General features: G+C 37.7%; 1 protein-coding gene across 1 annotated transcript in view; it reads left to right on the forward strand.

The window, feature by feature from the left end:
* Positions 1 to 256: 256 nt before the first annotated feature.
* The window catches only part of LOC145997021 (glutathione S-transferase 1-like), a 33,210-nt gene continuing 17,716 nt past the window's right edge, over positions 257 to 15,750 (forward strand). Inside the window, exons 1-3 of the mRNA XM_083133642.1 lie at positions 257 to 341; positions 6,807 to 6,973; positions 9,412 to 9,470. Coding sequence (XP_082989768.1) covers positions 6,833 to 6,973; positions 9,412 to 9,470 — 200 coding nt within the window. The 5' untranslated portion in view covers positions 257 to 341; positions 6,807 to 6,832. The remainder of the gene's footprint in view (positions 342 to 6,806; positions 6,974 to 9,411; positions 9,471 to 15,750) is intronic.

Genomic DNA, 15,750 nt, shown 5'->3' on the forward strand with positions numbered 1-15,750 from the left:
TTGTCTCCACAGGGACCGAACAGCCATACCTTGATTACAAGGCACTATGTCATCGGAGAGGTCCTTGAAAGGAGGGGCGGTGCTGTCGAATGGCGGGAACCACTCCCCTACCCCTTCTGGGGTCGTCACCCTGACCACTCAGCCACCGGCACGTCTAACAACAACAACAAAGAATTATAACATTGGGCCCACAAGCGGAAAGGATCCAAATCGCCTGTTGGTGATTGTTCACGTTTAGTAGCTGGCAACACTGTCAAAAGAACCTTGAAGCCGGTCGTTGTATTGCGAGTAGACAGACACCGGCTTTCATCTTACAGAGAAGTTAGCGGTGAAGATCAGGGGTAAGTAAGTCACTTCCATATTTATGACTCTGTGTAACGTAGCGAGGTCAGTAGACATTGTGCACAATTAGGAGAAAAGCAACTAAATCTAGGAACCGTGTTCTTGTGTTAGCAGTTAGAATGGCACAGCTGTATGCACCCTGAAATCTCGGGCGTTAGGGGATATGGAAACCAGACTAGACTTAACAGAATCTCGTTTTCGTCACCAGTCCCGAAACACACAATGTATGCACACTTTTGGTTGATCACAAGGAACGCCCAAAGAATGCTCAGGTCCCAGGCGTCGTAACGCGCTGTTGTCAGGCGCAGATCCACGGGGGGTGGGGGGGGGGATAGGGGCGATCGCCCCCCCCCAACAGGCCTGATGATGGATTTTTGGGATATAATAATGATTGATATTACTAATAATTTAAGTGCTGCATGTATGTTTTTTAAGTTACATTTCCCTAATTAACAAGGTAAACGTGATTTTCCACAACAGGAGCTTCGTTACTTCCCGGTTGAAGTGATACAGCCAGTGATGTGCCGTAGACTATAAGTTTACGTCTACATGCGTTGTCTACACGTAATCTACGCGTAGATTACATTGGGTTGTAGTTTACATAGACTACGTAGACAATCTAAAGTGCATTAAAATTAATTTTCAAGGGTTTCATGAAATGAAAGTGACATTTTCACTGTATTGTTTCCTAACGAAATCAAGAGAACCCTATTTACAACAAAATTTCTCTTCTCTTCTATTATCAACTATGAAGGAAGATAAATAGTATGCAAAAAACAACAACAGATGGCAGTCGTGAGGCAAGAGTGGTCTTTTCGCCATAAAACACTAGAATATTTCCTATATTAGGTTTCTTCCTAGGTGAGAAATTATTGGAATTTGGAAGAAAGAGTATGGAAAGTTCTCTTCACACATCAGCAACTGATACGCAGTATAATTTTCTTTTAATTCCACGGCGCCCTTTGCTAAGTTATCACCTTTCGCCATGTTGTTTACATAGATAACGTAATCTACGTGTATAAAATAGTCTACGTGTAGAATGTAGACTATCGTTGTTTACGCGTAGACGCACATCACTGGCTACAGCCCCTTGAATAACGTAGTGTGGAAAACGACCCAAGAAACTAGTTCCCCAGACGGATGACAAACATAGATGGCAGTGCGATCAGTACGAATGCTAACTTTCTTATGAAAGTAATGTGGCTTAGTTAGTTTTTGGAATATATTGTGTAGATTTGTTTGTCTTGAAAGGTGGTAAGTGAATTGATGGAAACAGTTATATTTGTGGAGTGATTTGCAGTCACGAAACGGCATTAATTTGGAAAGAAAAGTAAAATAAAATTAATAAATAAATAGCATGCGTAACACAAGAAGAAACATCGCAAAGTGATTCTGGACGTCAGGTGTTGGATTGTGTACTAGAGTTTTATTTTTCTATGTTATTTGAATATAAATAGTATCCTGAGAGATATTCCATACTGAGGCGACAAACCATAAGTGTCGCTTGGAAGCGAGCAGTCCATAATCAATGCAGCCTTTCGAACCGTAGGGACACAAGCTCTGACTGCACCGTTTCCTCAAAGAGATTTTACACCAAAGCGAGACGCGACAAACGATACAATGATTTCACACCAAAGCGACACAGGTCCTTCGGTCCAAGGCAACTTTCATACCGAAGCGACACATGTTGCTTGGAAACGAGACAATCAAGAGCAACATTTCACATCGTAGCGGCATGACGGGAAGCACAGGCCAGCGTTCAGTTGGTGAAATCCTCAAGCTATAAGTGTCGCGTGCCGCTTGTCGCTTTGGTGCGCAAGACACTCATTGCATCGCGCATGCGCGAACAACAAACCACGGCAACATGTTGCAAGCTATTGAGGATATGGCCCAGTTTGAGCGACGCACACGCGACAAAGCGACACGTGGGCTTATCATGTCGCCTAGATCTGTTGTTGTAATGTGCGGTTTATCGTGTCGCCTATCTCTTGTTCGCGCAATTAGCAACGAACGCTTGCTAATAGACTGAAGGCACCATGTCGCTTGTCACTTAGTTGGGAACTCCCCCTGTAGTGCGTCGCTTCGGTCTGAGCACCCTTCCTTTCAGGAGCTTTCCGACCGAAGTAACAAGTAGCACGCGAATACGCCATATGAACATATCGTTTGCTGTTTGAACCCTCATGTGCAATGAATGCTATTTTACAGTCTGGAAGTGTGTGTCACTAGTGTGACAGTGTGAACACCCCATCTCGCTTGTCCCATAGGTTTGAAAGTTTCCTTACACTCATGTCGATGGTACTAAGAAAGTTTTGTGGGGTTCCCCTTGTCGTTTCATTCAATCATCATTATCATCATCGCCGCGATTACTTTTAAAGCGGAAGAAAAGAGACAGTAAATATCAAAAATACAAATGCTTCAGTGTGTATATCTTTGAAAGAAATGATGATGATAATAATAATGAACCTAATTCATACAGAAAAATTTAGTTGCCAAGAACATTCCAGGCGTATTTTTTCTCCCGTATTATTAACGAAAGTATGACGATAACAGGACGTGGTCGACTGTCTAGAATGTTCGTTAACATCTTCGCGACCACTGTACCAAATATCATAGCAATTATCACATTCATAGAAATGCTTCATGTAAAAGAATCAGACGTTGCAGGGAAAACTCCATTTACTTCCATTATAAGCAGACGAATACGAAGCACCGGGATCAACACCAGCGCCTCTAGCGGTATCCTTTTTGAGTGGAACCTGCCAGAGAGGCCAAAACCGTCCGTTTCAGTCAACACCGAAAAGTCGCAGTCTTTACTGGACATGCACGGTAATATGATACCCACGTCGGACTTGAGGGTGGGTCCAGCCGGCACCAGTGAACATAACTTTGGGTTTGTCAATTCTCGCGTTCTTTTCCGGTCGACTGAATGGGTAGTGTAGTTTGGTGCGATACGTTTCCATCGTGATAGTGTGGCGTATAATAATAATAATAATAAAAAAAAGCGTTTTCTTTTATTATTGCGCGAGATGTAGCTTGCATGAGTGGCGTTGGAGCTGTGACTGAGGTGTTTGTGTTTCTTACTTTCTTTGTGATTTGTGTTTTACATTGAAGATATGAGTTGTGAGGATAGGAAAAAAATTAGCAACGGCTAAAAGAAAACACCAGCCGAGGACAATATAGAGTTTTTTCACAAAAAAAAAACAGGCTATGGAAGGGAGCAATGAAAAAGAGGAGGGAGTAAATTCAGTTAGTAGTCTGGACGAGGATATTTTATGTGACAGTGTAGAATCTACAGATTCGACCAGATTGAGTGCAGACAATGCAATTTGCGCGGAAAGTGAAACAGCTCAGCGAGTTCGAAACATTTATGTTTTTTTTATATTGGATTGATTTTTTTTCGATTAATTGATTTTTGGTGTTTTAAGTTCACTTTATGCACAGTAAGGCTAATCGGAACTGGACCTACAGCTTAAAGTGGGATCCGAACCACTATGTGCCTCCACCGGGTATCGAACCCCCTTGATTACAAGGCGGCGACGCTACCGCTGCGACATCAAGGAGGCTCATTTTTGATATTGGAAAATTCCTGGGGGGGACAGCTAGATAATTTTTCAAAAGAGGGTATTTTAAGGCGCCATTGGGTTCCGCCGGTTGGATATATATATCTGTTCTCCTTGCAAAGGAAAGGCGACAAAGATGGCCATCTTAACGCTTCCAAAAAGCACCTGGAATCGTTCGAGTGGCTTGTCATTTCAGATCACCTTCAGGGCTACCTGCGTAAAATTTGTCCCATTTTCGTACTTAGTCAAGTCGGAGGAAGGGGGTTAAATACAATGCGACACTCGGGAAATTAGTCGCGAAACCTTTGAAGGATTTTTCAAATTTAACAGGGAAAAATGGTGATTTGGTCGTTCACGAATCTAAAGATTATCACAAAAAGGCAGTGGAAGATGAGAAACGGGTTTTGAAGATGCGAAGTGATCCTAGTCTCGACGTAATAAATATTTAGCAAAACAAACGCCTAGAACAAATAGCTGAAAACAGGGAAAAGTTACTTACTACCTATTGTGAAAACTGTCATACTGCTTGGAAGTCAAAACGTTCCCTTCAGAGGTTCACAGGGATGACGGAAAACTCTGTGAATATGAAACTAAAGATCCAGTCCCTTGCAATGAAGGCAATTTCCGTGAATTTTTGCGATTTCGTATTGATCCTCTAGCTTCTGTATCTGCCCCGATATCATCAGGTACAGTACCAATATTTTATTCTTGTTAAAATGAATTGAACTCTAAACGTATGTTTTGATATATTATAATTATTAGTAGCATGGAGGAAGTGTATTTGATATTTACATTTTAAGTTATGAAGTAGTTCTGTCTCACTGCATTGTAGTCCGAAAGAATATCGCAGTCTGCCAAGGTGACAATATTTCCTCAGGTGCATGTAATGAGTGACAGTTTTGTTTGTCATCAGTTTATTTACAGATTTACGATGCATATTTGTATGTGTGTGTCACGAAGTTGGAATTAATTACGATAATTATGAAAAAAGAAACGAGTCTAGAATTGGAATTCTCAAACCCTTGTTTGGAACGCTACCAACGAGACCTCAGGCGACAACTCAGCTTCTCTTTGAAGCAGCATTGTTTACATAACCATTGAAAACGTATGTCAGGATAGTTTCCTGGCTTCGTAAGGTACTGTAATCTACCTGGCGAAAATCGCCCCTCCCAACTGCCAATCCTGGATCCGCCACTGGCTGTTGTGGGCATGAATTTCACCTAACCATAATAACAAAAGGATACAGTACAATAATACATTGAACGCATAATAAAATAGTCATCGCTGTCATTCTAACACTAGCGTTTTCGCAGCGGGGGAGCTGATGGAGCTACAGCCCCCACCAAAATGTTGAGAAAAATCGGAATTTTCAAATGAAAGTAGTAAAGATTTCGGGGGGGGACATTAAAATGATCCCTCATCAAGGACGTACTTAGGGGGGGTTCCAGGGGGTCCGAACCCCTCCAAAGAATTAACAAAGTACTCTAATCAAATAATTGAAATATACTTATCTAGCATTTTCACCGAACTTATTGGAAGGCAAGGATTATATTGCGATCATATGGTTTCGAATGACAGTATACTAAAGAAGATTTGTGAACACTGCTACTTATAATAATCTGCATAAAATATTAATCAGGAACTTCCACCAGACAGATACCATGTGTTCTTGCATTCCAAGGCCGTGTCTATCATCTATTGTCTAACATAACAATATTCCATTATATATACATGCAAGCGCATGTTTGTAGAGTAAGATCACCCCTCCCCCTCTTCAATGATTTCGCACCCTGTAGCACAGACCAAACGTTTAAGTGCATCATCAAAAAGATGCATTTTAGTACATCAAAACGCATCAACTGATGCATTGAAGTGCATCTCGACTGAAATAAATCCTAACTTGAATCAAATGATGCATGCACTTTGGTGTTTCTTTCACGACATACAAAAATGCACCCAAATGCATCAAATGTGAATCTGATTCTTTGAAGAAGCCATAAAACACACTTTAGTGCATCAATCGATGCATTCTGGTGCATATTTTGTTTCCTTTCTTTTCCTTTCTTAGAGCCTAATAAACACTATTAAATGATTACGAGATTAATGTACTTTCACCAAAAGTGAATCTGATATCTACAAAATCCTTATGCATATTATTCTTTAAATTATTCTTTTAAAGTAATTTAAATCAGGGATTTTCTTTTAAATAATCTGATTTACATCAATCTGATCGCAATACTTAGTTTATATTTTAATTGGGACTCAAGAAATACCAGTGGCATGGGCAGGGGGGGCGTGTCCCCCCTGGAAAATGAAAGTCAACCAAAAATTATGTATTTCACACATATAATTTCACTCTAGCCACAATAATATGTATTAGTTATTTCATGAACACGATAAATTCAAATTTAATCAATGTTCTTTTAGGGATCAACCCTATTTTAGGGCGAAAATGTACCTTGTTTGCCCCCCCTTTAAAAAAACACTTTCCTTGCCCCTCCCTGGAAAAAATCCTGCCGACGTCCATGACCAGTGGTATCGGTATCGGAAACTATGGGTTGGAATTTATTTATCGATACATATATCGATATTTTCCCGCCATTTTGGTCTTTTTAGGACCCCGCGAGAAAATCCCACATGACACTTTCTAAAAGTCTAATTATCCTGGAAATTATTATGCAAAATTAGAAGTCTCTTTTTATTTTGCACTAGTTTTATGTGAAAGAACTGAATTTTGTGAAAAACGCAGCATGTAATTTAATATTATGATGTAATTCTAAAATATTTAAAGCAAAAATCCTGGTAAGTTGATTCATATAATTAGAGTGGAAAATTTAAACACTTATATTAATCTGTATTTTAACAACTGTTAATTATTGCAAAACTGTTCCAATTGCTTTTCAGGATAAAAACACTTCCAGCCAATAAACATGCCGATAAAATTATACTCAGTGGAGGACAGCCCCCCGACATTGGCAGTGAGGCTAACATTGCAGGCACTTGGACTGGATTTCTCCCTTGTCGACGTCGATTTCGTGAACGGCGAACACTTAAAAAACGAATACGCTAAGGTAAGAGAATTGAGTATTTATTTTCGCACGTACATGGAGCACAAGCCACGCCCCTTGATGCTTGGCGTCATGAAAACACACCTGAGGAAACTGAACGTGAATGTGAACGTTACTCTTACATTTTTCATCATTATTGCCTTTGCAATTGAGCACACAACACTTATACACCATACCTCTTGCACATTTAAGCATATTTACACGTCATGTACACTGGATTAGTTTTTAAATTTGCAATGCAATTCCATATTTACTAAAAAGGTCCAACATCGATTCCGAAGAAGCAAATGAAACATGGCGGCTATCCCGCCTCCAGTTGATGACGCTTAGTCACGTGACCGGACCAAGCCATTAGGCTTTCATATAGAGAAGGTAATGCTCAGGGTATGGGGTAATATCCAAGATTATTAGAAGTATCTCTCTGTTAGTTCGTCAAGTAAATATCAAAGTTAAGTTTGCACTAAGAAAAAAGGAAGTCTATTTTACTGCTTTGCAAACTAAATACTTATATGCCTAACATATAATCCATTTCACTTAAAGAAATTAAACTTCTTATAATTCAACTTGATCACTCTATTCAAAAACCGAGCCCGAACGTTTTTAAAGTCAAGACAAAACACAATCGTAATTGCCATGGCAACAGCTCTTGACAAGATAAGTATATACAGGTTAGTCACTATCCTGACATTATCAGTGATAGGTAAATTACAGAAATTAAGATTAAAGAACAATAAACATTTGGAGAAAAGATAATTAATAACAATAATATTAGTGCAATGGGAAAGGACGTGTCAGGCTACAGCCCGTACCGAAATTTCGAGATAATCGAGCCCCCTGGAAATTTCCATCTACTTTTTTTTTCAATTTATGGCAATTTATAAACGAAGCACTTTATTTCACTTCATTTTACGTAATTGTTTAAAAATGGTCTGTAAAAGAAGCAATACATGTTTGTATTACACTGCCTGGACAACGTGCAGCGTCGTGGAAAGAAGTTTTAGCACACTACGACGAGTGGAAACTCGGCTAAGGTAGACCATGTCTGAAGATCGAATAACAGGGTTGTGCATGATGAGCCTTCAAAGGGACATAATAAACAAGAACAAAAATCAGTTCATTTCTGATGTCCTGGATGTGTGAGATTCCAGACGTATGCAACTTCTGTATAAATAGTAATGTCCCAGTGAACCATTACTTAGTGTAGCCTACTGCAATTTTATCTCCGAGAAGGCGATTTGTCTCCCCCCTGCTAAATAGAATATACTGATTGAGCTACAAAGTAAAAACATCTCTGAACTTGATTTGATGTACGACTACGAAGTATAAAAACATTTTCTCAACATAAATCAATGCTATGAATATACATTTTGTCCATTAAACCGTATGCCCTGTGCTGTGTGGTGCACTCTGATGGTGATAGTACGAAACTGAGTGTAAACTGTGAGATATACGTGACTTCCTGAAATGTGAGGGGAAAAACATGTAGTTTTCAACTGCTAAATATTTCTCCTGTTTCTTCTCAAATGTTCTAATTTTAAAAAATCTGTTTTTCCTACAAAATATTTATTTATTTTAAAGTCCCTTACCCATTTTATGCAAATTGTTGTCTAATGTTTAATTGTTTAGATGTGTATGATTTTGATTATTATGTAATATTGGCGAGATAGGTATTTTTTAAAAATACAGAATTAAAGAGAAATTAAAATTTATTAATTGCATGGCTGCAAAAAAAAACTGCGTTCCGATGCTGCTACTGCTCCTAATGTTAGAAGTAACTATTATGTAATCTTGGTTGTAATTGGTACGAATACTGTATATTATTCATGTAATAAACTTATTGGATGCTAAAATAAACTAAACTAAAACTGCTACTTCTATTACTGCTGTTACTACTACTAGTAGTACTAGTAATAATATAATGCTAATAATAACAATTTAAAATACCGATAATGCAATAATTTTAAAAATGATCCCCCCTTGACATACTTCTCCATATGCCACTGGTCTGAGTTACAATATCTTTGAGGGGGGTGTCCTTGACATCTTCGAATCGACCTCCCCTAGGAAAATTTCTGGCGACGCCCATGCATGAACACCCTCCCCGATGACCATTTATGCCTTTCAACAACTTTTAAAGCGATGTTTAAATTAGGTAATTATGAAATATTTCATTATTTATTCCCCCCGAGGACAATACTACCTTTGCAATTTCAGCCCCTTCCGAAAAAAAAGAATCCTGCGTACGCAGACACTACCTGCTTTAACCAAAAAAAAAAAAAAAAAATACTACGAACTTCCATGCACGAACTTGTTTCTTGTGGCTTGTTTCTATCGATATTATTATATTGGATAAATAAATGAGATAGAAATATATTTTTCATAAAAATCATTTTCTCATTGTCGATTATGCGCCAGGACTGACAGAATATTATATCTTGCAGCTAAATCCACAACGTGAAGTTCCCCTTTTAGATGACAATGGCTTTCTACTAAGCGAGAGGTAAGTCATAAAAATCCCTTCAAATTTTGTTTTTAAGTTAGAAGTTAATTCTGGTGTTGTTCAAATAATTACTGCTGCTCCGAGGTATATCCTACAGAGTTTAATGTGCATTTAACGCGAAATTCGAAGGTACGATTCAGTATAACCACAGACAAATGTCTAATACATTTTTCTGTGGTATAACATCTGGGAGCAACAGTAGATAAAGCAGAGCTCTAGGATGTTATTGAGACTTTCGCAGATTTTCTTCGAATAATTATCTGTTCCTTACAATGAAATCTACAGGGAAATGTGTTATTCGAAATATCATGCTGCAATCGGTAAAATTGCCATGAACTTGATACGCACCCACTTATTGTATCATTTTAAGTGTTTGATATGTTTAATATGTTAATTGTCTATTATGACGTAATTTGTTTTGTTCAATTGGGTAGTCTGTTATGGTTATGGACTAACCTAAAAACATTTGATTGTGGGTTGTGAGGCGAGAGAGATTATTATGGATGTTGCTGGAATAATGGAAGTGATTTTGGAAATGTGAATGTTTTAATTTGTGTAGTGAAGAAGTATTATGATCTAAATACACTTTTGTTTGTAATAAGAAGTTTAATTGTGAGTTCAAGTGTAATATATTAACATTAACTGACTTCTAAATATATTTTTGTGTGCGAGAGTTAGTAAGGTTTACGTAAGCATATCCTTATCTGATTTCCCACAACCTGAGGGCTTCATAGTAGGCTGATAAGTCTAAGGCTCGCCGTTGAGGAATAAACGTAATTAGTTCCATTGAGAATAATCCGGGGAACGTAGCAAACTGTATAAATTTCACCAACGAGTCGAAATATCTCATCGCAATGAACCGATAAATCAAATTTTCTAAATGAAAATTGAACGAACTAATTTTAAGTTAATTCGAACCAAAACATTTACAAAATAATTGTACTAACTTCTCTCGTATTTGCTTTTTAAAAATTAATACGCTTATATGATTAGATAAAAGGTATAATAAATAAATTGTCATCTGAGTTAAGCTAAGCTGTGTTAAGACACAAACAATGTAGATAGAAGAACCAGACAATTTAAACATTACTTCAAAAGGCTTCAAACTTAAACATGGTTAGTTTGAAACATTTGAAACATTAGCTTGTGTTGCAAAAAACAGTGTATTTAAAATCATTAGTTTTTTTCTCTAAAATGTTCCAAAACTCTTTCGTATTTTGTTATTTTGTTTATCCCATGCACTCTTCTTCACAAGTAATACATTTTTTTGCCATAGATCTCTGTGTTGGAAAGGGTCTTCTTATATTTGATATTATCGATTTTGCCTTATTTTAATTCAATATTAAGATCACGTCTTTTTAATATTCGGATACATTTTCATCTTTTTGTATGGTATTCCAAATCATGTTTGTTATCGTTTTACATATTTTGCAAAGTTAATGTATTTTTTAAAGGAAGAATTGTCTACTATTGCTAGAGGATAGTCAAGCCTATTTTTTGAGCAATGCTGTTTCTTGCTCTATATCTTTTGCACTAAATATTGCATTTTTAATATAACGTGGATGAGTTGATGACGAATGAATAAATGTTGCACCTGCTGAAGTTTTTCTACATATCATTGTTATAAATATATTTCCCTGTTCACTTTCTGGAATAGTTAAGTCACCCATTTCATTCTACATTATTTTACCCAATGCTAAAAGTTTGTTCTTGATACTTTACTAGTGAAGGCAGTAAATTTTGTTAACATTTTGATCAATGATTTTTGTATAGCACTCATTCGTCACTTTTTTCCATTGTTTTGATTACTTCTAGATTTTCACAATTAACTTTCCATTTAAGAAAATTTTATATAAATCTATGTAAACAGTAAATTAAATCACTTGTCTTCTGGAATAAGAAATACATTTTATGGATTTACTCATGTAAAAAGTAACAAATTTTCAACAAAGAGATGTGTAACCTATGTTCGTTTGGCATCACTATACTTGAAAATCTTAATTACTAATCAGCTCCAACAGTACAAAGAATACAAAATATAGAGTTCTCATTCAGGGGTAGCGGCAAGGGGGGTGTAGAATGGGTCGTGTAGCCCACCCAAAATCAGTCTGACTTATTCTGTCAAAATATGTCATCATGATGACAGACCTTAAAGAAAATCAACGCTAAATAACAAAACTAAAAAAAAAGACAAACATTGAGATCTAAACCTAAATTCAACACATTTACAATGAAAAATTTGAATAGTTTTATTTTTATCCAGTACAAGTTTTCAATTATTTGATGATGAATCCTCGTTTCGATGACGTAATATCGATGTGAATATCAAAATACAGGGTGGCCAGAATTAAAGTTACCCAACTCCGAGCCCTCTGTAGCCTGTTTGACACATCGTAGAACTCTGAAATTTGGTGAATCCACTATGCAGACCATGGGGAAGAGGATGGCGATAAAAAATAGTTCAATTTTCCACCACCAGGTTGAAATGTGGTGCTGTACTTCCATAATGGGTTGTAATAATGACGAAAACTGCTCCAATTGGTTATTTATTTGCCTTTACCTTGCAATCTTGCAATAAACGAGAGATTATTTTCTCGCAACTTCCAGCCACTAACAAATGCCTTTCTAATTAATAACTCAGCTAAATCACTTAACGTGATTATTTGTACAACCCATCATGGAAGTACAGCGCCATATTTCAACCTGGTGGCGGAAAATTGAACTTTTTTATCGCCTTCCTCTTCCCCATGGTCTGCATAGTGGATTTCCGAGTTCTACGATGCCTCAAACAGGCTACAGAGGGCTCTGAGTTGGGAAACTTTAATTCTGGCGGGACGGCGACAGGGGTGGGCACGGGTGGGCAAGCGCCCACCCAAAAATTCCTGTGCCCACCCGATTGCCCACCCAATCAAATTCACTAAGTACATATACTTAGAGATATGTGAATGTTGCAATAAATTAGTGTATTCTGGTGTTCATTACATGTATATTTTACTCATGAATATTATCTTTACTAGAAATGTTCACATATAATCATCCCATAGAAGCTGATTTAACTTTGTCATTACTATTAGAAAGCAAAAGGAATTACTAGAGATCTTGAAACAAGAAAACTGTGACCAATTGAATACTTCTATGATTAGAAGCAGCTAGTAGGCTTAGGAGGTGCAAAATTATGCAGGGTATGGTCAAAATAAGATCAGGATTTAGGGTAAGCTTGAGGGCTGCAGCTCCTGGCCTTCACTGGGGGAAAAAATTGCTTTAAAAAGTACCACATAAAGAAAATAATAGGTAGTTTGGATGTGATGAAAAAATGTCGAAATACATATAACTAACCACCTCATGTAGCTTGGCGAAAAGTTATAACTGAAACTGTGGAGGGGATTGGGGTGGGGTCTTGGTGTTGTAAGCTCCGGGTCTTCACATAGTATATAAATCCCGGGCTGCGTACCTGCGTATGATTAAAATAATCTCATAATAAACAAATAAAAACCTCAGCGTTGCTTCCTCCAGCAACTCGATAAATTATTTCGACTTTTTAATTAGGTCTACATTGAAATTGCAGAAGTAGGTTTTCTTTATTTCATTACAATTTTTATATTTCATTTTGAAATATCTACATGGTATTCAAAATAACAACTTTGTATTCCTTCTACTAATAAATACTAATAAGAAGGAATCACAATAACCACTACAATACCGAGGTATATTAATTTTGATGTAACAGTTATGTGAGTTTGGATAAAGCAACAGAATTATTGAATTGATAATGGGTGGCTAATTCTATTTAGAAATCCTAGTTCCACACATACATTTTGCCTATCAGTTACGTAATTATGCGATTTTTCTTGTGGTTAACTTACGTAGAATTAAAACAAGAAGGGATTGGAAGGAAAGCTTTGTTTTGAGTGCGTCAGAGAACTAATCAATGACGATGAGAATAGTTTAAACTTTAGAAGCATTAGAGGTTTAGCTGAAAAGTTCAACAGAATCTGTAGATGCAGATGAAGTAAAGAAGAAAGGGTATGTCACAAAGTATCCATAAGAAAATTTTGTTTATTTGTTTTTAAGTCGAATTTTATGCTCAAATAGGCTAATCGGGACTAAGACTACAGTTTAAAGTGGAGTTCGAACCAGTGTGCATTATGCAGAACCTCTTCATTATAAGGCTACAACGTTATGCCATTGGGGAAAAAAATATGCAGGAAGAACTCGCAGGGAACGTGTTATATCACCACCATAAAAGATGCGTTCATTTAAGAGGGTGCATTACCAGAGAAAAATATTTGAGATTTTCGGAGAACAACGTTATTGTTCACGGAGTTATAGCTGCCTTGATCCAACAATGAAACACTGTGAAATTGAAACTACCACCTCAACTAACTACACCTGAACTAATGAAACTCCACTTTTGGAAGAGTAAGTTGTTGCTGATTCGACTGATTTGTTCTATGTGAAGTCACTTTTCTGCTAATTTGACTAATGGCGACTATGAGGTTCAATGGTAATTAGGTGAAAGTGACGAAGGGCGAAAACAAATACACGCAGACACTGAAAATACAACCCACCGCAAATTATTATTTTGACTGTGGTTCCAGGTGCCAGAGACTCGTTCTCCTGCAAGATTAAAGTTTCCAGGGTATACTGCGCTGGATAGAGGTTGACATTTGAGCGCTTTCGATAAGGTCACACCATACAACCCAAGTCGTCTGTGAAAAAGATATGAATTACCGGGTATAGTGATCAATTTCGATGAATTCCTTGTGTCCAAAATGACATTCTACAAAATTTAACCTATTTGTTACCTCAGTGCATGTGTTCACCTAATCATACGTGTATCACTTCTCCCCAGTGCATAATCTACAAGCCGCAAAACCCCACAGTTTGGGGGGGGGGGGCGGAGACAAGTAAGCATTTTGGGGGCCCTCAGAGGGGTAGAGGGTTCGTACATGCGTATGTAAAAAATAAACGTAGTTATTCAGGGGTACAGAAACAAATACAATAAATTCAGGTAAAGGTAATGTTCCATGCGCATGGCACCGTGCCATCAAGGAACATTTAGGGTATGTGGGGGTAGCGCACCATTTGATTTTAGGCTGGGTGGGCCTTAGAGCTCTTTTTTGCGGGAAAAAAAGCAGGGTTTCCCGCGTGGCAGTCAGACTAGAATCAAATCAGTCTAGAATTTCACGATAAATACAGTGGTGAAAGTTTCTTGAACCTATTTTTAATCAGGAAAAAGTTATGACTGCTTGATTGTAACAAATGTATAATTTTCCAGGTGTGAGAAAACAGTGTCATATACGTATATATCACATCAATATAAACATTTTGAATTGAATTCAATATGGCGGACGTCCGTTTGGAACACACTTGTGGTTCCCCCTAAGCCTAAGCTGTTTCTATTATGACCAATTGTATCCAGCCTAACTCCTTTACTTTTTATAGGGGGTGTTAAGGGACTTTTGAATTACTCTCTAAGTGCCGCGACAGGTTAAGTTTGCAGCAGGTTTTATGTATTAATCCACGCAAATATGACGATCAGCATTTCCCTTGCCAGTCTTGCCTCAGGCTCCGAGCTGTTCATATCACAGAAAGTAAGAAAATCGGCAGTATTGCAGCGGAACTATATTCTGCGTGCACGTTTGCGTCTATATATGCGAAAAGTTTCTGCAAACTTAACCTGTCGCGGGGCTTAGTTCCTTATATGTGGCTTTGTCAACATGAGATCAAGAATAACACACACATACATTATATATATATATATGTGTGTGTGTGTGTGTGTAAAGGTAGGTAGGTAGAGGGGTCTTTCGTAATATTTTGCGGGGTGGGGGGGGGGGCAAGATGTGTAGATCCGGCACTTCTTCTCCCGCATGAGTAATGAAGACTTACTTCAGAAAACGAATAACAACTTAGTTAACAGATTTTTCAATGTTACTTGATTATTACTTTTGGGCGATATTTTGTCAAAATAGCCTTTCATAAGCTTGGGTATACTCTATGCAGAATGAACAAAGAATTTGTTTTTTCGTGTGTGTGTGTGTTTACATTCCCAATAAGACATTAATTTTAATCCAAATATCCAGTGGCGGCGATTATTAGGAGCGAGCGGGGATTCCCTCCCAGCCCCGCTACATTTTGCCACTTGTTGCACCCGCACTATGGTCTCTTAATGCTAAGACTATTCTAGCAAAACAGTAAACTGTCCTAGCCCCCAAGTTTTGGCACCCGATAGCCGTTACTGCAAACATTCAGATACATTTGTCAGTTCTAATACCCTTGT

The sequence above is a fragment of the Lepisma saccharinum genome, chromosome 13, assembly GCF_977018435.1.
Source record: "Lepisma saccharinum chromosome 13, izLepSacc3.1, whole genome shotgun sequence".
Classification (NCBI taxonomy): domain Eukaryota; kingdom Metazoa; phylum Arthropoda; class Insecta; order Zygentoma; family Lepismatidae; genus Lepisma; species Lepisma saccharinum.